Source organism: Nothoprocta perdicaria, unplaced genomic scaffold (assembly GCF_003342845.1).
Source record: "Nothoprocta perdicaria isolate Ctin4 unplaced genomic scaffold, notPer1 scaffold_58, whole genome shotgun sequence".
Classification (NCBI taxonomy): Eukaryota; Metazoa; Chordata; class Aves; order Tinamiformes; family Tinamidae; genus Nothoprocta; species Nothoprocta perdicaria.
The window spans coordinates 2,484,010-2,510,619 of NW_020455843.1; the positions used below are offsets into that span (position 1 = coordinate 2,484,010).

Below are 26,610 nucleotides of genomic sequence, written 5' to 3' on the forward strand. Positions count from 1 at the left end.
TCCAAAGTGCAGTGTACTGCCTACTTTCAGTATTTGCTTTTACCATTTTTTTTTTAAATAGAATAATCTCTGTGTTAACATAACCCACAKCCCTTTCACCTAGGGAGTTTGCAAACATTCTCTTCCTAGAAGATTCTCGTGGTGGCAGATGGAAAACTTGGTAACTGAAGTGTTATTCTCAAGTGCAGATTAAATACCTTYTTTTCTCCTTTCTGGGGCAGGAATGAACTGCCCAAAGTGCTCTGAGCAACGTGGACCTTGTGCTGCTGTTGAGGTTTATCTCGTGAAGCTCCTCTCCACTCTCTGGACCTGCTTCCCTGCCAACAGTCCAACTTTAACCCTAGCACATGAGTGCAGTGTCCCTGCKGCCAAGTTCAAGATAACGTGCAACAGCTTTTGCAGCATAAACACATCTGAGTTCYAGCACAGGGGTTGATATTTTATATGGATTTTCAAGATGTCTCCAATTTTCAACTTGTTGCTTTTAAACCTGCCAGTGGAAAATATGCGTTTTGTAAGATGGAGGTTTTTATTGCATTGTTTTTCTCAGCAAAAATTCCGTGCAAAGGAATGAATTTCTTACCTGCAGTTCATTTAAGAGCATGACCTTTTAGCAAAGGTTTTTTCCCCCCTCTCTATTTAAACTTCTAGAAGAGAAATAGCATGAAGTACAGTTTTTGTGCAGTGGTTAAGAAGGTCTTGTTACTTATATGTTGTAGGATTAAAACTGTCAACATCGGTGACTGTTTCTAGAATAGAAATTCCCTTCCGAGGATTATTTATTTATTTATTTGTTTGTTTACCAAACCTTTAGATCAGTCTTCTAGATTGGCACTGGCAACGTCTTGCTTGTTTGTACACAAGCAGAAAACCCTTCTTGGACAAAAACGAGCATTATAGAAGTGACTTTTGGRCAACAACACCAATGTGACGGCGTCTTTTTGCTGTGCTTTTTAAAAGTCCTTTATTTTGCATTTCATGCCTACAATGTGGGTTCAAAAGTATTGAGTTGGTCACCTTAACAATGCACAGATTTTGAGGGGCCAGCAGTAAAGATTTTGTCTGCAAGATGCGCACAAAGTTGAGAGAGGCTTGTGATTTTTGTTGTCAAAATGTTAGCATATTTCCCATTAATTTTGGGTTTTTTTTTTTTTTTGGTTAATTGAAAACTATAGTACTGTTTATTGCTAAAAGAGCTTRATGCTACTGATCTATATTACCAAGCCTGAACTTTCTTGCAGCTGCTGTGAGTTCACCGTTCTTGTCTTCATTCTCTTGGTTGAGGCACTGTATGAAAATTCACCAGAATCAGTTCAAGTCTTTTCAAGACCTCAAATAAGGGGTTTTAACCAGAATTAGTGATGGCTTGTGCTCTGTATTTTGGAGCGCGATTRCTTGAAGTTTGGAGGAATTGGAATGAACCTTCGGGCTCTGCTTTCCATGGAAATTCCCTTTACTAGGTTTCAAATTCTAACTTTCCCATCTGAGCTTGTTGGATCTGTTCTTGATGCTCCTGAATGCTCCCTCTTCTCTTTCCCAAGCTGCTGGTGGATTTTGCTGAAACCATTTCAGAAGTTACCTGAACTTTCATTTCCACCTCTTAGCTGCTGCACTGGTGGAGCCAGTGGAGCCTCATTGCTGCAACGAGCAGTCCAGGATCCTGCTGAAAACCTCCTCCTCCTCTGGTTTCAGTCTGCAGAGTTGAGCTAAGGGCTAAATCGTAGGTGTGAGGTCCTTCACTAGCTCTCCTTGGGGAGACTGTGCAGCAACACCTGAGAGCAGAGAGAAGAGTTGGGAACGTATAAAATTCTTTGAGTAAGACTTACCAGGAATGATCTTTTCTGATGTTTCCTGATGTTCATGGTTCTTACATGACCCACGTGGTGCAAGAGCTCTGGGAAGGAGCATCCAGCAAGAGACCCTCAGGCTCACATGGCCASTGCTGGACAACAAAGGTGACAGAGGGCTGTGGGAAGGGACGATATCCATTTTGGGTATTCACCCACTGTTCATCAGAGTGGAGCTGGCCTTGTCTTGGGCTTCTCGAGGGCTTTTTGTAGCGTGTTCTTGCATGAGCCTAAGTGCGACGCCTGAGCTGAGATTGCTCTCCCAGTTATGGGACTTCCGAGAATGTTGTTTGCCGGAGCACCTTAAATTTCAATGTGCACCACCACTCAGCACCTGGCTGCGGATGGAACAGCTACTGTCAGCGTGTCAGGTTTGCGTGGTAATTTTTCTGATGCCAGGAATTGGGGGCGCCTAAATCTTAAGCACTATTTTTAATTTAAAGACAACTATGCTCGTGTTTACTCTGCACAGCAATCTGAAAGCTCACATAGGGAGACAAAGCAGATATAATTGGCATGTCGGAGCCAACTGCTGACTGCAGCCAATTAGCTGAGAAGTGACAATTTGTGACTGCTGCAGTAAGGCAGCGCTGTATTAGAATGTAAATCGATTTTCATCTCGGTATAACTTCAGAAGTATAACTTCAGAACTAGTTTTTATGTTTCCACAACATTAAACGTTTGCACCATAAAGTTCAGTGGCTTAGTTAGTATTACAGCAAGTGAGAAGTCGGTCATTTATCTCTTTCATTGCTCTTCCACATAGGAGCAGTGTGGCTCGTGATAAGTATTAGGTGTGAAACTCAAGCTTCGCTTGAATTTTTATTTTTATTTGTGGTAGAAAGTAAGCCTTAATGCGTAACCCCCACACATTGCTCTGAGTTTGCCAGAAGTTTTTCTTCTTCAAAATAAAAAAGCAGACTTGTGTGTTGAGTATGGTTGGTTCAGACTGCCTTTTGAGAGTCTGATGATTCTTCTAACGCAAGTGGGAGCAGATCAATTGGAAAGCTGGGAAGACCTTGTTGGAGCCTCTCTGCTTGTTGTGATCCACATCTGAAGCTTTAGCTATCAGATCAGCTGGTGTTGCACATAAATTGTACTTTTTTTTTCTTTTCCTGACTCTTGATAGAGATCAGGTTTGACACCAATCAACCGTCAACCATTAATCTGTGTGAAGATGGGCTTCATTCAAGAAGAAACTGTCTTTCTACTCGTGGTAACCCAAGGCTCAGCCCAGAAGGAGCAGGCCTACGGTCTCCTTGAACACCAAAAATAGTAAGAGCAGAATTGATTAGGCTGTTTTTATGAAGATCATGRTTTTTTCACAGTTATTAAGATCAGTCTTCTGTATTCACCTCTTCTCATATGCCTAGATTGCAAATTGGATCCATGCAAGTGCTGTCCTTTTTTTTCTAGTGTTTTGTGATGTGTTGGTTGTACCTGAGGTATAGTATAACAGAAAGAAGTGAAGAAAGAATAGATATTTATGGGGCATATGAACATCTTGTTCTTTCCAGGTGTGAGTCAAAAGGTTAACATAGAGGACAGGGGTAGTCCTGACTTAGCCTGATTTTCTTTATTTTACGGTTGCCTCCATAATGAGGGCTGCAAGGTAGAAATAATTACAGTAATGAAGCATTTCTAAGAACATTTCAAACATAATTAAATCCTAATTGTGGGGCATGTTGGTCAGGTCTCTGACTGGAATTGGTTTCCTTGTTGGGCCTCAACAGCCAGAAATGATCTGATTGATCTTGGTCGTGTCTGCAGATTTGCAGGGGGAGAACAGGAATGCAGACTGTTTAACCTCCTTACCAGGCTTCTAGCATGATCTTTTCCTAGGCTTCACCACTCTTGGTCAGATTTAAAACAGTAAGATCTACTTTTAGGCTTATTTCCACATCAGAGGACTTTGAAAGGGAAAGGCAAGGTGCTTCCTGTAACCCTGAATCCCAGATCTGAGTTGTTCTTGCTCTGAATCATCTTCGGTCYAAGCCTCTCACACAGGGACATCTTGACCCAATTTCCAGTGTTTCTGTGTTCCTTGACACTGTAGGTAAAGTAAAAGATTTGTTAATCATTCACGGTTTTCTTTCTGTTATTCAACATTTGGTCAAACTTAGGTGTTTTACTGCAAACTTATCTTTGCGTTCAGTCCAGCAGTATGATGATGGTGGAGACTGTTCAGATAGGAGAAGAGGCAATCTGGCCTAACCCAGGAAATTAGCCCACAACTGAAAAAGGTGRAAAGTTGTGTTTCGGATCGCATTTGAGATGTGAGAGGCTGGCAGGTCAGATGTAGGGTAGAGAAGAGGCCTGTGGCCTTCTGGAGCAGCAGTTGGAGACCAGGTGAGATATCCTGTTGAAAAGCAGGAGGTACCTCTGTGTAGCCAAATTAATGGGGTGCTTTATGGATTCGGGAAACCGAATGATGATGTTCCTTGCAAATGAAGCCACCTAAATTCCAGAGCCTTTACTATGTGCCTTAGGTGTTTAAGCTCCCATTTTAGTTGGAGATGTCATCGTGAGATCTTCAACTACTCAGTTGATTCATTGATACCCACATTGACCTACTGAATCGCTCTCTAGACTCCCTAAAGGGAGGATGTTTACTTCTCCCTTGTGTTGTTTCTGTGTCTGCCTCATCCCTCAGGTGAGCGCTGCACCAATTTAATGAGTCTCCTTATCTCGTTAGAGGCATCTGCTGAGCACCAAAGCCAGAGTAAGTGAAGCAGTGGCAGCATATTCCGTCTCCAGGTGAGGAGGAACTTTACTGTGAGGGTGACAGAGCAGTGGAACAGGCTGCCCAGGGAGGYTGTGGAGTCTCCTTCTCTGGAGGTCTTCAGAACCTGCCTGGATGCCACCCTGTGCCACATGCTCTGGGTGTCCCTACTTGAGCRGGAAGGTTGGACTAGATGATCTCTAGAGGTCCCTTCCAACCTTGAATTTTCTGTGATTCTGTGATATGGCAGAGCTGAGTTGTGAGATGGGCTCGACCTCACCACCAAGCTGTTGGAGTTGGCTCGCTCCTCCAGTTGAGAAGACCAAGAGTAATATGTGTTTTGTGCCATGGGTTGCATTAAGGGCACACTGTATTTGTATTTAATGGCGAATTACAACCAGTAATGATGTTTCTCTTGAGTAGAAAAGTGYTCCTTTCCCTCCATCATTAGTGTAGAGGGCAAAATTAATGTTTTGATGACTTTGGCATCACTCAAGAATACTTAAGACCCATTTGTTTTTCAGCTGGTCCTCTGACAAGAAACAGAGGCACTTGCAATTCTGGTCACGGCTTCCTCTTACTATTTGCTGTATTCTCCAAGGTCAAATTGAGTTCTTGCCTCTAACTGTGGGGGAAAAAAAAAAGAAAGGAAGAGGAGAAAATGGAGGTGTTGAGGAAGAAATAAAGAGGAAGATGCATGTAAATGTCATTGACAGCTTGTTTGGCTGATTTTATCTCTCTGGAAATCCTTAGAGCTTCCAGTCTTACGTGGTACTCTTCTGTTCGTTAACTTTGGAGCTACGTTTAAATAGATGTGTGAGTTCGTTAACTTTGGGGCTATGTTTAAACAGAAAGCAACTCAGCCCCAAATCTTCGCACTTCCACGTTTTTCAGAGTGCTCTGTGGCCCTGTGGGCTCGTAAAACACCAGGCCTCTAGCATTGCCCCCGCTACCAGGGTGGGTTAATGGATCTAGCAGTGGGGACCCCCGTGAAGTCTTCTGAGCTCACAGCGAGCGTCAAACCCCAGGAGCCGACCTCATGTTACGTCTTCTCTGCTGTCATTATCTGCTTTCTGAAGTTTAATTAGGCTTTCTTTTTACCTCCTTTGGAAATCATTCTCTGGGAGGGTGTCCTCTGGAAAATAGCATTTCCAGGCTCACTTTTTCTCAGCTACAGGTAGAGGCTGGAAAAGAAAGGCAGCATTGATGCAAACTGGCTGTAAAATAGTGGAGAGGGCTAAAAATCTAGCATGTAAATAGTCCTGAATCATTGGCAAAAGAAAGATGATTCCTATGTTCAGTGAGGTCTTCCCAACCAAGCAGGTCCTGGGAATGCTCCAGATAATGTTCTTTAGCAATCAGGATATTTTTAATATTAGTATTCCCAATCTGAAAGAGTTGTTTGTAAGTCGTTATTTAGGGCAGGGAGAGGTTTGCCCCATCTCTTGTTTGTGGCATCTTACTGGTTTGGCTCCTAGCAGCGTAAAAGCAGCAGTAACTTCCAGCAAAAGAGGCAGGAGCTCTGTTGTGTTGATCTATCTATAATTCCGTTTGTTAAAGGTATGTGAGAACAGTCCTTAAATTTGTTTCTTGCTGTATTTAACTTACTGGAAAAAAATGTAAATTCTCATTAGTGTGTTGACATTCATTTTTTCTTAGCAGTCTGCAAAATGCAAGTACTGCTAATGAATCCAGAGGACTCCTAAATCAAATGGGGAAGAGAAGCATAAATATGTTTAGCTATAATTGCACTGACAGGCTTGAGGTGAGTTTGTTTCAAAATAGGAAGTTGCCTGAGTCAGCTGGACCCTGTATTTTGCACAAAATTATTCTCATGAAATGATTCTCAGGTTTCTTCTCTCCTGCAACACTCATCCTTGTCCTCATGCAAACCAATGGATGGGGTGTAATCATCTCGGCTTGTTAGTCAAACTCGTATCAGTCACAAGCTTCACTTGAGCTCCAGAAGTATTTTTAGTTTGAAAATACAGGTTGTTATTGGAAAAGCCAGTTGGGTTCAATTTACTTTTCCTTTACGCTTTGTTTAAATGTTTTTGAAAGGAGTTTGCAATAGTTTCAAAGCTAATGCAGGTTTCATTTTGTAGAACAGCCTTATTTTCTTCTTTTTTGCCCTAATATTTATGTTCCTCAATTAACAAAAGAAATTAAAACTTGTAATATATTATTTTTATCCATTCATATGTCTAGCTGTTTTCTTTTATTCTTGGAAAGAATTTCTTTTCTAAAAGAAAAAAGATTTATATACTTGGAAAGTAGCCAAATTTGTTAGGTACTGCCAATGATGTAACCTTTGTAGAAGCTGGAGCCTTGTGTTTCTCAGCTATCCTTTCAGATCAGATAAACCTAAGCTTTACAGTAGTCTCTTAAAATAACATCATTATYTGCTCTCTTTACATCTTAGTTATTTAACAACACTGTTATATCTAAGAAGCTAGAATAAAACATCTTTGAAGGACATTGTGGAGGAAGCAGGTACAGTTTGGTGTTCCTTGCAAGAGGGCATCCTTGCAAGAGATGCCCAGCATATTCCTACAGCTGCATTGCTTTGTCCTGTGGCACAAAATTAACATTTTTTTTTTTTAGGATGTGTAAATTTTTCTGCTATGATTTAAACATGGTTGAAAATCTGTGCTCCCTAAGAAATTTCTACCGTGTTTTCCGTGTATTTAAAACAAATGTTCCAGTTTTAACTGCTGCTTCTAATCGAACTTTCTATGTAGCTGAATTAATCCAAGGAATAGATCATATTAGAAGTAATTAAGCTTTAAGTAAGCAAACCATTAACAATTATGATACTAAATTGCCTGTGACACACATGGGTCAAGTTTAATAGCATGAAGTGTTCTCGGCTTGTGTGAAGTAAATTGCAAAACCCAACTTCAGCTTTTTCCCTGTGTATGCAATACAAATTCCTCAGCTCCTTCTCGTAACCGTTTAGAGAGTGGTTCACACTCKCATAATGTAACATAATTTTATTTGAATTGCACATGAGCGTTTTGAGTCTTGGTAGAATCTGCCTTGCCTCAAAATTAGCAGATACTTGTTTCTTCTCTGCCTTCTAGTTGGAGCAAGTTTTGCTTTCTGTCACACCCACAGGTCCTAATGGTGCTCTTCAGAGAACATGCATGTTTCAAATTTCTCTTTCTATAAAAGGATATTTGAATATATGATACCAGCGTCATAGGTATTCTCAGACCCTCTTTCTRTATTCTGGAAGTACTGCATACCTGTATTTTCGGCTGTAATATTTTGGTAGGAAAACCCTTTCCTTAAAGAAATGCCCCAAAAATATAAATSCATTCTCCCCACCTCAGTTATCATCCACCAAGTTTTAAAATACGCAGTCTTGCTTGCTCTCTTTTTTTCTTTTAAATACCAAAGCTACTTAGGAGCATTTTATGTGGAAAAAATCAGCCCGAAACTATGCATCTTGTCATTTGTAGCCAGTAGTGTGGAGAGATCACGAGCATATGGTCTGCAGGTTGCAAGGAAGCTTTCCAGCCAAACACAAGGAGTCTGGTGTGTAGCCTAAAGGAGATTTCAACTTAAGAGTGTTTCAGCCTGTTCATAAGAAAATGCTTTTTGGTCCCCTTCTATATCAAGCTGCGCTGGGCATTTAAAGCAAACGTGCTGAAGGAAGGTGTTGGTGGACATGGGAAATCCAAGCCCTACCTCATTTTGCAGAGATTCAGGGTTTTTGAACTGTGGGAATTGGGAGGAGAGTTTGAACAAGAGATTTTCCTTTAGGCTCACGCGATTGTAAATGCAGTTTATTGAGAGAAATGCAAGCGATGCCTCGAGTGAATTTAATTCACGTTCAGAGCTGTTGCAGCAAAAGTGCACGTTCCAGTTTGGGCTTGAAAGAAGTCCAGATACTTCACGAAAGAGTTAATTTCCTGCTTTGGGGCCGAGATTGATAGTCAGAGGAAATAGGAGGTACCTGGAAAGAACTTCTGATTCCTAATAGTGCAGGAGTTGCCGTTCCCTTGGCTTGCCTCGCCTCTGCTTTGTTATTTTTAACCAGGCTCCCTAATCTTTCCTTTTGCCTCTAACCACCTCCCAATTTCCTGTTCACTTCTTCCCTCTGGTTTTTTATTTTGTCCAAAATATTCAGTTGTTTTTCCCCTTTTCTTTGCAGTGTGAGGGGATTGCAGGAAAGTGAGTTAAGATGAATGCCATAGCTGTTTTTACAGTCTCTATCATCTTCTGTATTTCATGCCTTTTTGCTGCTCTCGGTGTAAGTTGCTTATTCAAGGAGATTTTGATGCCAGAATATGCTTTGAATAGGAGTGTGCATGGTAAACTTGTTAATGATGCACTTTGGATTGTACATGCTAATTAAAAATGTTCCACTTAAACTCTTGGAAAGTTGTATGTTCAGATTCTTTTTGAACAATATATATATATATATATATTTTCTCCAAGGTGATTAACATATGCTTGTGGATGTTTTTCTTTGCAGACTATTCTTGGAACAGTGCTGGAAGAGAGGGATGTTACTTGTTTTAGGCTTTTTTTTTGACTGTATGGTTGCAAAAAYAATGTGAAGTTGGAATTTACTTGCTTTAAGTGCTCAAAAATGTTAATTAACTTAAGTAAAGACATATTTCATTGTAATCTTTTGATCCCAGCAATGATGCATTTTTAAATGTAAACTTGTTTTACGGTGCATAATAGAAAGCATTTGTTTTTCTCTTGCAGATTGCATTCTCCCAACACAGCAACTTTATGGACCTGGTACAGTTCTTTGTGACATTTTTCAGGTACTTTTCATTTAAGACAGCTAAATGTTTGTTTCTTTAGGAAAGATCTTTGTTTTTCAATGCAGTCATTTGTTATTTCATTTAAAAAAAAAGTCTTGTTTACACGACAGCCTAGCAAATGCAAATCCCTACTATGAAATATTTCATTAGGAATTCTATTAAGGAAGCTGTCTGCACATCTTTGCAGATGCATCTTGTCCTCTTCGTGCAGGGAAGAGGAGTTTAGAGGAAGAGGGGAAAGGCCTTTTGAAGCKGAGAAGTTATTTCCAAAACGCTCTAGAAGCGATCTGTTGAATTACCATGTCAAACCAGTTAAACATGGCTGGAGAAACTGCAGATATTCGGGCATAAATGGAAGTGATTTTGCACAAAATTAGCCATGGACTAATTCAAGACTCTATCAGTAGCACCAGTGATTTAAAATGAACTGCTGAATATACATAAAATTAAATACAAGTGTTCATTTCAACACAGCTGAAGCCAAATACCTTTCTCCTGTCCATGGTAAGGGTCATTGCTCRTGGTGATGTAAATTGATGATTCTGTAGAAGCAGCCCCAACAGGAGCAGTTTTAATATTCATTAACATATCTTGTTGTTTCTTCTTTCATTCTCCCCCAAAGTTTATTCCTAACAGGGAGACGAAGTCCCCCAGAGCCCAGCGGGCCATCTCCTTAAGGTTTCATAATCTGATGTGTCAGTCTCTATTTTAGGAGCTGTTAATACTCCACAAATATAAAACGGTATTTGCTCCATAAGGAGAACTCCCACAGGATGATTATGCGTGTATGTTTACTCCAAATCTTACAAGCTGTTTTAAAGTAGGCAATATTACACCCATTTTAAAACAGGCACTAGATATAACATCTTGGTTGAAGTTCCATGCTAAATATAATTAAATAAATGGGCTGCAGTTGGRTCTTTCAGAACAGTGATTTTATACCAAAATTATTTTAGTGTGTGTTTTTGTAGCATAACATGTGCTTTAAGACAGCTCCAGGTAAGCACCAGGCTTGACTTACCACCTTTCTTGCATTCACAGAGAATAAATATTTACTCCTGGATCAGCCTTAACGGGTAGTTTTGTTGAATCAAGTGCAGTCAAGGTCTTCTCCTGAATATCTTCATTCCCAAATATAATTGGGAAGTCATTGGTTCTTTGTCTGCYTTTTAATCCCTGTTTTGGCTGAGCTGAGCTCCACCTGACACCTGATTAATCAGTCCTTTCCAGGCCTATATCATCTGTATTTGAGAATATGAAACTCTTCAACACCAGCAATTCCTCCCGTGATGTTATTAGGGCAGAACCAATGTTTAAAGGAAAAGATAAGTTTATTGCATGCAGCAGTGAGTATATACATCGGAAAATAGTCATCTTAGTTTCTGGATCTGCAAAGGTCTGCTCGCAGTATTTTATTTTATAGTTGCTCTGACATACTCAATGACTGGTATATTAGAGCAGCTGTTTATGGGGGGCAACTGTTGTAACCCATCTATTTTTAATGCTTTAAGGTACAGTTTATAATTTCAGCCTTGCCTTCAAGGTTTGAGTAGGAATAAATTAATATCTGATAGCTCCCTGTGACATTAATGAGATAAGAGGTAGCTGAAAATTTGCATGCTGAGMAGGGGGCAGTGAAAAGGCTTTCCTGCAAAGCCTTAAAGACCATTAAAAAGACCACATTTGAAATATAGACCACCTCTGTCCTGGAAAACAGAGATGCCTATCAATTCTTTGGGTGCAATAGGCACAAAAATCGACTTACTTTTATTTCCAAAAAGGAACGTTTAGTATGACATGCCATTGTGCGAGCAGCATTTCTCATAGCTCTCTTCTGTGCTGGCAGCAGGAATGTTTTTCCATCTATGGGGAAACCATGTAGGAAAACAGGAGGTTTAAGTTCACTTTTTGCTTCCTGTGCTGACGTTGTGATGATTTAGGTAAAATGAGCCCCTCCAAAGCGCACTGGGATGCAAGTTACACTGCAGAATTCCAGTGCTGCTTCATGAGACAGTGGGAAACCGGACACAATGTGACTGCTGGGTTCAATTTCTGTTTAACTTAAGAGGTGGGGCAAGCACGGTCTAAATGCCCCACATTTAGAGGAGCTGCATGAAGTGAGGTGCATGGCTGTGCATTACCATGGCTTTATTGTGCCGCACGTTAATTTGTTATTTTAAGCTAAGAAAATGTCAGTAAGTAAAGGTTGGATAAAATGACAAAGTTACAGCATCATTAATATTGTATTATAATAGGAGCRGCATGAGAAATGATATTTTAACCATTGTTAACCTTTGTAAAGCGACACGAATCTCAAGCAAACTGGTTTTTTCCATTTCCTCCTCTCTGCTCTTCATAACAGAGCTCTGTATTTTCCAGATCTTGCTGTTTTCTTTCAGCAGATAAAGTTTGAGCTATTTTGACAGTCTCTGGTAAACACTGCTATTAGTGTGCTTCCCTATCTTCCAAAAATCTCTTTGTGCCATCACATGTGTCTATAATGTGTATTTGTCACTGGGGTACTAACTGTTTCACATACAGAAGATGCTGTGAAAAATATTTGTGGCTTCTAAGCTGGTATTAGTAACTACTAATCCTTTCTCTTCCTTGAAAAGTATATATCTATATGTCTTCTGGGCTTCTCTGTTTTGCTGCCCTGTTCTTTGTAGGGATTTGTGATAGAAATATTACAAATTACAAAAATGGAACAAAGTCCCCCAACTTGCCTGAAAGGTCAGAAGGGTGAAGGGAGCAAAACTGATGCCAAAGGGCCCTGTCAAAGAAGCTGTTGGGTTCTCCAGGGTGTAGAAGACCCATAAATCACATTTGCTGCCTCTAGTGGAGGGGAAGGCATGAGAGSTGGCATGGACCTGATGGCAGCCGTCCCTTGTTCTCCTTGTGAGACACAAGTGACGTTGGCCAAGCCACCTRGATGTGTCCACCTTGATACTTGTGGCTGTGATAGTGTGAGGGACAGGGGGGTCATCAAAACACTCTGAGATTTGGCAGAATATCTTCCCCTTCTGTAAGATCTTGTACTGAATTTCTTTATTTTTCTAAAGACCTTGCATGTTTTCTACTGTGTTTCTGCTACGTTTATTCAGCACATCCCATTCCTTCACTGCTGTATCTCTCTCCTTTCATACCTGTCCTTGAAACCTCCTTCTAGAGATGCTCAATGCTGCCTCTAGTCTCATCGTGGCCATACAGCTTGCCAAAGAAATGAGTCCTTTTCACAAATGAGAGAAACTGCAAGGGAAGATTTTTTATTATTATTATTTTCTCTTTCTCTCCCCTCTTTTCATCACGGTATTATATGAATTTCTATGGCCTATACTAAGGTCTGAATGCACAATTGTGTATTTTATTTTGTTGTGAGTAATTGGGCTTATTCCTTAGGAAGACTTTAGAGGGAGCTGCGTTTGTCATTGTACAAGTCAAGCAGATGGTTTAACATGCTGTATGTCACTTTTTCTAGCCATAAACATTTGCCCAGTGCTTTCAGTTTGAGGGAATGGCTTGTTTCAATAAATCACATCTGGAGTTATGTCGTAGATGTTCAGTTTTTTTTTTTTTACTCAATAATTTTTCTCTAGAGCAGAAATGCTATTACTAAATATGTGCCTTTAAAATCCAGTCTGAATTGCTTCTTGTTTTTGCTTTGTTTTGTTTTTCTCCTGAGTAAAAGAAAGAACTTGGAAATATCTGAGCATGATTTGTAACAACATGAAGAAAATTAGTAGTTCAACTTTCATGGCTTTTTTTTTTCCATGCTCTCCTCGTTCCTCTTGAGTTAGTCCTCTATAATGATCACACGCTGATCAATGCATATAGGGCCATCTGGTTTCTTCTTCATTAATTAGTTTCATCATTATCAGCACCCCTTTATGCTTTCAGCCTCTGCATTCTCCTGTGTCAAGGTGTGATAAAAGCACTTGGGGGTTTTAAATCTGTTAATGAAGTGGGATTTAGTTTACAGTCTGGACATCTTAGTTCAAGTTGATATTGGCATGTTGTGTCTTAAGCTGTTGTTTGTGTGAGTGGAGTTGATGGGCTCCAGAGAGCACATTTGGTTGCCAGACATCGGTGTCCACTTTCAGGACAACCAAAAAGCTCTCCAGGTTCCACTGTGTCCCTAGGATATGTCCCATGAGATGAGTGGAGAAGACCAATCTAGTCCAGAGGCTTGTGGAGAGGAGGAAAACTTGAGAGTGACAGGAGTCTGTTTGGCTACCACAGGGCTTTGACACCTCCAGGCCTAAGTGTCCTAGGGAAACTCGTACCACTAGGCTGGGGTACCTTGTTCTCGTGGAGCAGAAGTGAAAAGTCTTCAACACGGAGGCCAGGGAGACATTGTTTTCCATGCCAGTTTTATATATCCCATGTTTTTTCTGGGGTGTTTTCTTGAGCTCCTAGAGTTGCAAGATATCAATGGGTAGATGACGGAAAAACATGACCTGCCCCAAATGAGGTGGGTTATAACTAGTTAAATCTTGCTACCATCTTCAGCAAGAAAAAAAAAAAAAAGACCATTAATCTGCAGATCAGGTCTGTCTCTTTGCTGTTGGCTGCAAGTAGCAGTTTGGCAAGTGCCTGCAATGCAAACCCAGGACCCACAGCAATAAAAGAGGCATCCAGCCAGTCTGGTTTTGCCTGGCATCGTTACATGGGCAGCTGCTTCAGCATTATGTATTTGTTCCAACTATTTGGAGGTTAAGTGCATTGAGAGGTTAAAAATGTGACCTGTAACTCCCCAGCATATTAAAAGTTGCTTTTGGATACTTAAATAGCTTCCAATTCATCAAAATAATTTGGTATGAATTTCTAGTAATCACTGTAGTGCTCCCTGAAATTATTAAATGACATTTATGTTAAGGCATATTAGCATTGAAGCCGCTGTATATTTTGGCACTTAAAACTGTCATTTTTTACTGGCAACTCTAATGTTGATAAACATTGTAGAAGAGCTTAATAATTGGGCCCTAATATGCCAGATGGATTTTCTTCTCCCACCATTAGGATGCATCGTACCAAAGTGCTGATGAAGTTTTCCATCCATTTAAAAATGCAGCTCTACTTGCCGTAAGAATTTATGGATACCTGAAGTGGAAAGAATTTCCTTTCTTCTGCAAAAGAGACCTTAGAACTCAGTATAAAGGCAGAGGGAATTTCATGTTCAGATGTCCAGGGACTCCATTCCTGGAATATAGAGAGTGTTGTGGGCTGTATGTATTAATAAATGACTTCTGCATTTGCTGAGGCCAACTGAGGAGAGATTATTTAACCACGGTGCCCATGATTTTTAGGCATACGTGATGTAACAAATAGTTAAGAATTCATAAATCATTAAAGAGCCAAAAAAAACCCCAAAAACCCAACCTGATGTAAATTGTAGATGACACTTAGAGTGCCTGGGCTTGGGAAGATGGAAGTCACATAGGTGATGGTGATGGTTCAGGTGCGGTTACCAGAAGTGGGGCTATGCCAGGATGCTTAAGAATAGAAGAACGTTTTCTTCCCTTTCACCTTTTTCTTGAGGGGAAAAAGCAACTAAAGCGTTGAGGTGGGTGCGAGAGTAGAGATAGGGCTTAAGTGATGGGTCCTTGATGGCTTCAAGGACAAAGGAGACTCTTAGTAGACACACARTTTGAAGCAGAAAGAAATAGAAGAAGACAAAACAGATCCTGCAGTGAGGGTTATTTTTCAAGCCATTTTGGCATGGTTGTGTATTCCTGGCAGGCAGAAGGAGGCATCTGAGAGGCATTGGGGAACAGTGCACATCCATCTAGGATATTGCAACCAGTGGGCTCCTGCTTCAAAGCATTTTTTGACATGTCTGTCACTACGAGGAGCCCTTTCCTTCCAGTGCTGCTGTGTTTATACGACTGCTTTCTGTAAGGAGGGATGGATTAAAGCTGCTTTAAAGTAGCTGACACAAGGAGAGGTCTTAAAAGTTGTTTCTGGATCATTTAGGTTGAGTAAACCCAAGAGATGGATCTTGGGAGCCCTGGGGCTCTCCCGGCGGGTGATGCATGGCAGCACGTTCAGCCAACCCTGCGTTTGATCGCTCCCGAAGTGCTGCCAAGGAGTGGTAGTGTAAGAGGGGAGATGTGTTTCCTTAGTGACTCTATAGCTTTCATGAGTGTTTGCTGCCTCCTTGTGACAGCATGATGTTTTATGATGCCGTTCCTCCAAAGCAGAAGGCATTGAGTGTTTTAGAAGGGTTACTTATTGGCCCTTAATTGCTAATTCCTCTCTCTGATTCCTCCAGCAAGTCTTGGCTGTGGTGCCAGAAGTGAGACAAGAAGCAATGAYGGACTGTGGTTTCACAGAGACTTGTCTAACATGTATTTCCAAAAGGGAATTGGGTAAAAACTACATGTTTTGTAATGGTAACCTGCAGCAAGGTGAAGATCTCCTTCACTGTACATTTCCCTGCTGCCCATGGCCCCAAACTTACCATGGCCCATGAACAGCAGTTGTCCATAGACATAGCGCAGCTAGGCTGGGGAAACATGTGGCTCTTTCCCTCTTCCATCTTGTTTCCAAGAATGAAGGGACAAAATTAATAAGCCACAATAGTAGCTGTTCCCTATGTTTTATCCTGAGATGAAAATTCCCACGCAAATGACATTGGGAGTGTAATTGTCCAGCAGTTAGCAAGCGTTTGCATTGGTTTGGTAGCCCATCTTGGGGACTCCTGAAGATACTTCAAATATTCTTGCTTTCGTGGTCAAATTAAATGTTGAGTCCGGGACACTTCTCCCCACAGCCTTGAAGAGTTAATTTTGTGTCTCCATCCTTCATTTGTACAGTGAGATTAAGATCTCACAGAAAAACCAAAGAGTGACAAAAGACAAAGAATGAGCTTGTGGTCTTAGCTGTGCTGGTTTGGCTTTGATTATTTTTGTTTTTCGCTTCTCTTCAGGCAGCACTGTCATATTTAGGTCTCCTAGATAAAGCCAATGTTGTGCCYTAGACTCAAAGTTTCTTTGAGGTGGCATTTGTGCTAGGAAACAAGCAGGGGGTCCCAAGATGAAAATTTTGCTGTCCCATCATTCATTTGTGTTCATGGGAGTGTGGTGCAAGTGAAGATCCATCTAGTCAAAGCAAAATACTCTTTGCAGGTGACAGGGATGCTCTACTCATGCTCTTCACTCGATTCAGCAGTAGGTTGCATCAGAAAGGATGGGGCAAATGGTGAAATCCTGAATTTTCTCTAATGCATTTTCACTATTTTAGCCAAATGCTAATGCAAGATTTGTTGTATATGCAGAACTCATGGCACAGCAGGAAGGAGATTGTTTTTACTACAAAACTCAGTGGTAATCTCCTCAAAAAGGAATATATGGCCTTTGACTGAACTGTTTATAGTCATAGAAAGATGCCCGTGCTTTTGCAGTGAACTAATACCAGCTTTTAATATTTAGGTAGAAGATGAGAGAAGAGACTTGGAGCACACGTCTCATAAAATGAAAAAGGCAGAACAAATTTCTTTGTGATCCTGCTTAAATTTGCGAAGAAATAGGCATCATAGGTGTCTTCAAAAGCTGTGCGGACATTTTAATGCTGAAGTCACAAGTGTCACCTTTTATTTGTACCTGGAGTAGGACAGTAAGGAATATTTTTGTACACATCCATGTCAGAAAAAATATAATCACAGACTGCTGCTGAAGTGTTCAGTGGCTGATCCCATGCAGTTTTGATGATGTAGAGGCTGTGGGTAATGACATATAATCAGGAGCAATTGCCTTGCGAGAGAAGATGTCCAAGAAGTGGTGTCAGCCTCTTCGTCTGTGTCTGCACTAGTAAATTAATTGCCCGTAGGGCTGTTTTGGGACCCTCGTGAGCAGTCTGTGTCTGCACTGCTAAACACTCTTGGCATCGGAACATCTCATATAGATAGATATACATTTCATAAATAGCATGACCTTTATGAAAAAGGGGGATGAGACACCTGTGGGCATCRGAAGTTGTGGTCTTTAGGTCCTCCTCGGTGGACCTTCCACCCCAGAAGCAGCCTCTATCAGAGTTTGCAGATGTTTGGATGGGGRGGTTCAGGTGTTGTCGTGGGGGAAAACCATGGAGTAGTTTGAGAACACGAGGAGGTTTAGTGGTCCAAGAGGAACTGTGTCTCGAGGGAGGACTGAGCTTGTTTTAGAGGGCAGGGAGTATTGAGTGGGTGCTGTTGTTCACCTGACATAGCTGCTTTCCAGCATGGCTTTGTTAGGAGCCCTCCTATGCCGTCCAGTAGCAACTGAGGAGAGGGATTAAATGCGTTTTTTTGCCCTTTAAAACGAGGAATGGGATGCCACAGGTCAAGCTTTGTGCCATCTGTGCTGGTGGGAATGAAAGAGACCTTGGAAGGAGGGAAGGAGGCGCACTGGCTCTCTGTTTAAAAGAAACCTCAATTCAAAGGTACAGAGCACAGCGGTTGACTTAGAGCACTTTGGCAAGAAGAGGTGACTTATTTCTTAMCCTCCCTTTAAGTACTCTCTAAGTATACGCTAGAGCATGAGGAAGGAGGTTTGTAGATGTTGGCTTCTACATCATCCATCARCATGGTGCTCCAGAGGAGAGGCTTTCTGCAGGACTGCTGTGCAAAACCCMAAACCTGTGGTTTTGGAAAAAAAGGATGTGAGGAGCAAAGGCTGTTCGTGCATGGGGCTGGGGGCTGACGCTCAGCAGGACCCTAAGGAGAGGCTGGGGAAAATAAGACTGGAGAGGCGCTCCATCAGGAACCAGAGCGGTCGTTGTATCATGCATCCGTAACTACAGAGCTCTGATATGGATATATATTCTAAATACTGTTATATGTCTAGCATTGCTGTACTGTTAGCTTTGTTATAACCTCTAATAAATTCTCAACACTTGGCAAATCCCCACTTTGGAGTTCAATACGAGCAACTCCACAATTCAAGAAGGTCCCAGACACCCCTCCAGTGGCACCTCACGCTCTCTTGCGTTAAATACAGCCAGAGAGGGTCAGTCCTGTGACCCTGTGTTTTGGGGCTCTTCTTTCTTTTTTTCTTTTTTTTTTTCTCCAATTTGATTACACGTTTCTGCCTTAGTATTCTGATTTCCTAGTGAAATTTCCTAGCGTAGTATGAGGAGGTCAAAGAGGTAACTTGGGAACGGCAGTTTTCTCCAAAAATAGATGTGCATTTTTCCTCGCCCGGTGTCACAAGCACTGAACTGTGCAAAACATTTTGCTCGCCTGTATCATTGTCCATCAAAGTACCTCTAAGTATCATATGAACTTGCAGTCTAACTCTTCATTTGCTAGAGTTTTCAGCCGCTGATACGTTATGGACAAGGGCAGTAAAAGATTTTTCTTTCTTTTTTTTTTTTTCTTTTTCTCCTTTACAGTTGTTTCCTGTCTTTGCTCCTGGTGGCAGCCGTGGTGTGGAAGATTAAGCAAAGTTGCTGGGCATCACGACGGAGAGAGGTTGAAATGACAAAACTGAATGCTATCTTTTAAATGACTTTTTTATAGTTCTTCTCTTTTATGTATTTATTCACATATGCATCGTATTAACCTTCGGTTAAGGATAAGCTCCACTAATCTACAAATGCTTCTGTTTAGGGATTTATAATAATGTACTTTTGATTACCGTTTTGGTGACAAATGATGCTGCTTTAGTATCCTGATGCTGCAGTTTCCATGAAGCAGGAAAAATAGGGGTGARTGTCCTGTGCTGCCAGGGCTCTGATTCTGGATCATTTAAATAGGAAACCAGTGTAGATCAGGCGATTCTTTTGATCTSTTTGGAAAGATGAAATTTCTAAGCTGAGGCTCTGAACTACATTAGCTACTGCTTTAATCTTTTGAAAAGAAACTATCCCTAATTTAAATGAAAAGCTTACAGTAGTTGTTTGAGAGATGCACGGTAGCATAAGAAAAAGGCAAGTGAAGCCAACCAGGATTTGGAAAACTATAGGTTTACATCTCAAAAAGGCTACTGCAGTGACAAAGCTTTGCCCTTTTCACCTAGCCACGAACCATACCAGCTCCTACACTTGTTTTTTTTCTCTTTATTTGATAAATTATAGCATATAAAAATGTCTGTGCAGGTGGGTGCCCCTCATCTGAGACCGAGTATCATCTGCTAAGGGCTTGCAGGCTGAGTTATGCCCATTCCCAATAGATAGCCCAAAGTATTCAAAGTATGTAAGTGTCTGAGGTTTTCCATATTCTCTGAAGCTAAATAGATTTGKACTAGAATTACATTTTTTTATAGAATAGAATTTTTTTTTTTTTTTAACTTCCCCTTATCACCCACTTTTTTTTGGCAATGAATTAAGATAGAATCAGCATACTTCCCTGTTGGGGGAGTGGTGGCACTTCCCTGGCTCCCAGGATAAAAAGTTATCTAAAAACATATAAAAAATGTAGGTGGAGTCGGCATCTCAGTGGAAAACACTTGAGCAGCAGCTTAAATGAAAMATCTCTCTGAATGAAGTTACTCTCAGTCTGATGCATCTTTGAGGAAATTAATTGGAATTACAGGGTCAGTTGGTGTTRGCGTGTGTTAATCTTTTAAACCCAATTCACAGGTGCAGCTAATTGAGAGACAGTTCATCRTAACATTCTCCTCCTGGGAGATTACTGTCTTTCATCAATATTTGCCTTACACCTTCATTGCATCAAGCAAAGCCTTTGTAATGAAGTTAGGTTTTTTTCCCCTAAACTCTTTAAGTAGTATCAAAATGTTCGTGTGAAAGCAGAACACTCATTTGTAGCAGATCATCTGCAAATTGTGTGTACGGTGTATTATGTGCCACTCATATTTGGAAAACGCCCWGGGAATATATTAATGGAACGAGGAATTTTATTCCTCATTATGTAGGCTGTCTTAYTGTATGAAAATTTACTAGGACTTTATTTCAGTGTAAAACACTATAAATCTGTCTCGTAGTTCATAGGTCTGTGCTACTCCATTCTTCTTCTGTTAGAAATGGTTATAAAAGATGAGGAAACTTTTAAATCTTTGCCATGCCATTTATTACATATTTTGCATTAACAGAGATCGTCTCCAGAGGCAAAAGACAACCCCCAAATTCTTTGACTTTTTGGTAATATTTAACACGTTTTTATAGCTTTCAAAGTGGTGGGGTTTTGTTAGTTTGTTTTTTAAGTCAGGTTTTTAAGTCAGACTTCCTTCAAGCTTTAGTAGCTAAAATAATGATTAATAGCCATTTCTTACACTGCAGGTTTTAAAGTGTCCTCATGAATTGACCTTCTGCTGTTCTAAAGATGGTTTTGGAGCATGTGACTCTTACATTTTTCCTTTCTTCCATATTTTGGAGATGGTTGTTCTTTTCTTTTTTCTCCATTTCCTTTGCAAGGGCCTTGGGTCACAGATCGAGTAATCAGAGGTATTCAACCCATTTGGGTTTGGAAAACATGTTGGGAGAAATGGTACAGCTGGGCTTAACCTGTTGGGTTGTGGAATGGGGTAGGGAAAACATAGCAGAACCGTTTGGTTGAACTGAAATTAATTTGTACTACTCCTTCGTGAGAAATCATTGATCTGCAAATTGAGAATCTACCTCTAGATCTCATAAGACATGTGACAATTAAAAGATTTTCGTCACGTTTTCTTTCTTGCTAGAGCTAATTCCATTTGACCAGCTGCCCATGTATGTCGGTGCTGTTGATCCTCAGTTTTCTGGCCAAAAGGTGTCTTTTGGGTGTGCAGAATGCATAGTTCCAGTAAAAATGAGCACTGAGCAAAAGTGCGGGCCTTGCAGAGTGCGAGACTCGACCTGAAGTAAATCTGGGAGCAATTTATGTCATATAGGGCAGGGAGGAGATGGGAGAGTAAATTGTGTATTTATTCTCTCTCCAGTGAGCACCATGTTTAAATATCTGTAGACATCTTAAAGAGGAAAATGGAGATAAAAAGGCAGCTTTTATAAGAGGCTTAGGACAAAGTGAGTGACATTAGGAAATAGGAATGGGAAATCTTTCCATCTTGTCTCCGGAAAATGACATGTTAAGACGCATCAAGGTGGTAAATAGAGAATAACACACAAAATACGAGACTGGCATTATAAATTTAGTATACCCATCTGCTGTTTTGAATTTTTTGTCCTCTTATTCCATTTTAGCATCCAAATTTGAGTCTATTCGCCCTCAGCTGGCTTCCTACYCCTTGGCTTCTGCCAAGAAATAGCTCCTGTGAGTGTGGAGAGCAATTTGGCTGGCCACACGTGTGAGGGGGAGCCGAGTTGCCCTCCATGCCCCGTTTGCTGTGCTGGGAGCACCAGCATGAATTGGTGTCGAAATTTAGGTCTCTAGAACTGAACCCAACCTTTAACATCAATAAAATTGTCTACATCTTGCCTCCATTCTTGTCTAGACCTTCCAGACTCGCAGAGTCATCAAGATTGGAAGGGACCTTTGGAGATCATCTAGTGCAGCCCAGGACTGGACCTCCTCTTCTCTGCCTGTTCTGCCAAAATTTATGCAGGATGGGGGTTTGTGTATTGATTTACTACAGGGATTATCCACCACCTCCTTGACTAAACATCATCGTTCTTCACAATTTACTCAGAATGTAGCAGCACTTGTGTCTACACTGGGTCTCTTGGCTTTAACAGCTCTTTGCAGTTTGGCTTCGCAGTCCCCATCTGTCCATGAACACCAAATGCCGTTTAGGCAAGCAGCTCTCTGCATTCATTGCTAGGGCAAAGGATTTCCAAGGGAATTTTTACTGTGTGTTATTTATTGCTCTGCCTCAATTTGCTTCCCCTTCCAGCTCTCACCTGTTAGTATTTCGTTCATCTCGTGTCTTGTCTTTAAGACTCTGATTTAGGGTATCCTGTTAAATAAAAGGATTCAGAATTGGAATGTCTTAAAACTGTAAGTGTAAATCAGAATCTTCCTTGCAGCATGAAGATCTCTGGCAGTATTTTGGAAGGATCTGATGTTGGCCCTGTGTTAGAACGTGAAAGGTCAGGCTGCAAATCTGTCCCCTTCATTAGCCCGTGTCTGGTAGTGGTCAGACACAGTTGCTCAGCCAGGGGGATGTGAGAAACCAGAGAAGCTAGTGCAGAACTTCTCTACTGTGTTCCTCAAGCTCCCAGCAGGCAGTATTTTGTGTTTCTGGGCTGTTTTGCAACAGAGTTCAGAACTGGTCAGTTGAAGGGGAAAAAAAATTAGCTTACCCTTGGTGTAGTTTGTAGATAATGCATCAGCTGGAAGAGCGAGAATCGTCACAAGTGGATGATGTCTACGGAGGTCTAGAGAAGGAGATCAGCACACTCAACTGCACAGCTAAGTGCTGCATGTTAATTCCCAGATCCTGGATATGTAAATGAAGTCATATCCAAGAGCATAGCATTAAGTGTTGTGTGTAATGTACTGGGATGACGATAGGAAGGTGTGTCCACCCTGAGCTCTGCACTGTTCTGGATGTTGCAGATGGTTCAGGAAAATGCAAGATCAATTTGTGATCCAAGAGTTAAGGGACAGGTTAAAGTAATCACAAATTACTCAATTTATCCTGAAGAGAACACACTGAGATTTAATGTGACTGACTGTGGATAAAAAATCAGAGAAGATTCTTGGCAGTATAGAAATATTGTAAATAATCTGCCAAAGACATAGCCCCCAGGATCTGGGACTGAGGGTAAAAGACTTAAGGAAATGCTTGTGGTTTTTTTCTATTTTTTTAAATGACAAGTTTAACATTGGCAATGACTTGTTTTAAAAAGATGGATCTCAAATTGGAATTTGAATGTATCCTTTTGGAAGGATCTTTCTTAACATTGATTCAAGTAATATCTTTGTAGAAATCATGTGGCGAGCTCCTGTGGCTTGCATTGTACAAGAGGTCAGATCCAATAACCGTGGCTTTTTCTGCTCTCCCTAGTTTTAAAACCCATGAATGGAACCAACTTGTAGTGGCCTGTAGGCTTTTTCCAAAGTCCAGGCACTTGAGTGCTCTCYGCAATGATCCCTTTGACTTTGGTCCCCACCTCAAGGAAATCACAGCAGAAATGAGAGATGCCCCAAAGAGAGAAAACAGCCGAAAAATTAAAGCTGACAGGAGATTCCAGCTTAGGGGAAGCGATGGGCCGTTTTTGCTTGAACACGCTCCGGTCATTCCATGCCTAATTGAGCTCCCTTSTGCTTGAACGTGCGGATGCTCCAGCTGCTGTTCCTGGCTGCGCTACGGCTGCGTCCCACAGATCAGGGTGACAATCCCCAATGTGATGTGGGCACCAAACTGAACCCCCTGCTCTTTCCAAGGTGTTTCCACCCAAGTTGGAAGGGTAGAGCCGCTGTAGAATATTAAGAAAGAAGCTGGAGCTATGTCTATTATATCCCAYGGAGAGCCGAGGTCCAATATTTGGGGCAGTGCTGGGATAGACCGGCACTAAGAGAGGTCACTCTTAACTGTGTGCATTAGAGTTGCTGCAATTTCAGACTCCTGGGTCTTTCTCTGCGTCAGCAGGAATCAAGGGTGCAGGTGTCTAATTTAGCTCTTTGGAAAAATCAGCGAGAACGAGCGTTGTGTAATTACACCAAAAGAGCTCTAGTCAATCAAAGGTGATTTCTGCTATTGTGCAACTAGCTCCTACTGATAGATTTTCCAGTCTGTATGGACATTGGACATGGACTGTAGACTTTTTCCCCTATTTTTTTATTTTTCTTTCTTTTCACAAACGGTATCTAGGATTCTTATTAAAGGTCAGCTCTCTCTGCCCTCCCACTGGGCATGATTATGATAAGTAACTTACTTATCTTAATCAGCCCTGGATTAAATATGTTCTGTCATTTCAGCATGAGGCGAGTTCCCAGCAGCTTTGCTTTCTGGTTTGTTGTAGTTTTGAAGTGTGGAAATGCCTGTTGAGAAGCATTTGAACATTAATTCCCTCCTCCTCTGTGAGTCTTTTTTTTTTTTTTTGGTGTTTCTTTTTTTTGTTTTTTTTTCTTTTTTTTTCCAGCATAGCCTGCAAAGTCGGTTGCAAAACTAATTAGCTGCCATTAATATGTGCACTGCTCTAGGGGCTTAAAAACTTAATTTACAGTGATGATGGAAGTGTCAGAGAAAATTGTTTGTTTGTTGACTTACATGAGAGTTAATATAATTGTGGCTAAACGCTTTAATTCACTTATTTCTGGAACAGGGTGGCTCATCCTTGTGGAGTATTTACATCTTAGATGTTTGAGAGGGGTCTGGGGTACCTCTTTTTWTTCTGTAGGCAGCTCCCTTGATTTCTCCTCCTTCCCCCAAGGTAGCCATGTAACTAAAATATAAAATGGAGGGTTTTTCCATCAGGTTAGATTTTATTTCTTATTAATAAACAGGTGCTGCCAGACCATGGGTTAATGCCAGCTCCATGGAATTGTGCCCCGGTACAATTGGAGTGCATGGAAGTGCCCTGGTGCAATTGCAGCCGTGGGRATGTTGACCGTGGTTTTGGAAGGAAGGCTCTGCTGTCTGTCCCCTTGACCGCAGTGGGACCACCTCGAGTGCAGAGTTAATAAACCTCCCTGCCGGAATTTTATTAGCCCTTGTTGATGCATCCTCAGCGTAGGCAGGGAGACCTTTTGGCACCGGAGGAGATTGTGTGCTTGATGTAGCGCGTTGCGTCTTCGAGGGGATGTGTGCAGGGAATGACTCACTTGAGTGCCCTACAGAGCTGCCAGCSTGAGAAGAATTGGTCTGGAAGAAGGAGACGGCATTGTTGTTTTAGTGTCACCCTCAGTTTGGCCTTGGCTGGCGAGGGAGGCCACCAGGTGCCCGAATCCCTGCTGGAGGTGGGCACGTCCAGCAGCTGGGCATGGAAGAGCTGCATGCAGAAAGCGCTGTGTAGTCTGTTCYCTCCTCAAACCTTTTATTTTATACATATTAAATAAGGAGACAAACAGATGTGTGTTCTATTATCTTTCCATTTTCCCTCTCTCCAAGATCTTGGAGCTGTTCTTTTTTCCTTGTGTTGAGGCTCATCTCCACATCGGGAAGCTCTTTGGGTTTTGGCCCACTGCACCAAATACAGCYACAGAAAGTCAATTCAGGAGGAAATTCACCTCCCTTGACCTGGGCAAATGGTCTGAGGCTTTCCTGGTGGTATCTGGGTRGTGTTTCATACCATGGCATTAATGTGTCCTGTCCACTGGGAATAGCTTGCTTCCTGCCTCGTGAGATCCTATTTGCTTCTCTGTCACTCTACATTAAAAGGAAAGCTGATAAATAAAATAAATGGGCATCCTTCCGTGACTGAAGACACCCTATCCCAATCCCAAAAGGTGCCGGATTCCYGTGCTCATAGAACAGGCTCTGGAGGGACACTGCTTTAGATTGATGGTAGCTGGGGAGTTGCACACAAAACAGTGACTGCTTTATTACTGTGAACAAAACGGTCAAGGTCTTCGTGTCAGAAAACACGCCGTGGCTAATATTAATCAATTAACCCAGTAACCCGAATGGCTGTTTTTCTTTTGCATGAGAGCCGGGGCAAGAAAAGTGACCCGTTTCGCTAAATTCCCGCACTCGCTGCTCTGGCAGCAGCAGCGCAGGATTCCTCCGGGCTTACCCGTCGCTCCACGCATGTGAATTGAGAGAAACGCTGCTTTTCTGCAGTGTTTGCTCCCGGATCTGCACCTGCAGTCCCTGGGCGCTATGAGATGAGCAACCTCTGTCATCTTCCCTCCTCTTTGCTTTCCCTTTTTCTCGCCTCTCCGCCATGTACTGTCTGCATTATTTATTGTCAGGTACCGTCAGCGTCTGGTTGCAGCAGAACCTCCGGGCTTTGTTTCCGCACTTCTCCGCCTTTGATTGCTCTGACTTGTAATTCTTGAAAGGAGCTTTTCTCCCGATAGTGGCAGCAGAAGCAGGAAAAAAAAATGCATGCAAATGAAAGTTGTGCCAGTTCTCATTTTAAGACTGTGCTTACCGCAACGCTAAATGCCCAGGGTGCGTTTCAGCACACGCCCTTTAGGTATTTTATTGTAAGACTGTCAGACATCAGGCCTTTAAGATCCCTTTTAAACAGATTAACACTATTCTAGGATTTCCTATTAAGTGTGTGATTTAGAAATCAAAGCTTTTTCAAGTTTGTTTTTGGAGTCTTTTTTGACAATAACGTCTTGCTCAGCATTGCTTTGCCTGGCACTGGTATCGTAGCACCCGACACTGCTCAGAATTTTATTTCTTGAAGCTCCCCTTGACTCAAGAAGGTGTCACGTTGCCGAATTGCACGTTTGCTTTCGTAAACTAAACTTGCTCCGACGAGCTAATAG

General features: G+C 41.5%; 1 protein-coding gene across 1 annotated transcript in view; it reads left to right on the forward strand.

Moving 5' to 3' along the window:
- ATRN (attractin) overlaps nt 1–26,610 on the forward strand; it is a 140,293-nt gene that overhangs the window by 94,518 nt on the left and 19,165 nt on the right. The window contains exons 26-27 of the mRNA XM_026048853.1: nt 9,292–9,353; nt 18,723–18,801. Of these exons, the coding sequence (XP_025904638.1) occupies nt 9,292–9,353; nt 18,723–18,801 (141 nt within the window). The remainder of the gene's footprint in view (nt 1–9,291; nt 9,354–18,722; nt 18,802–26,610) is intronic.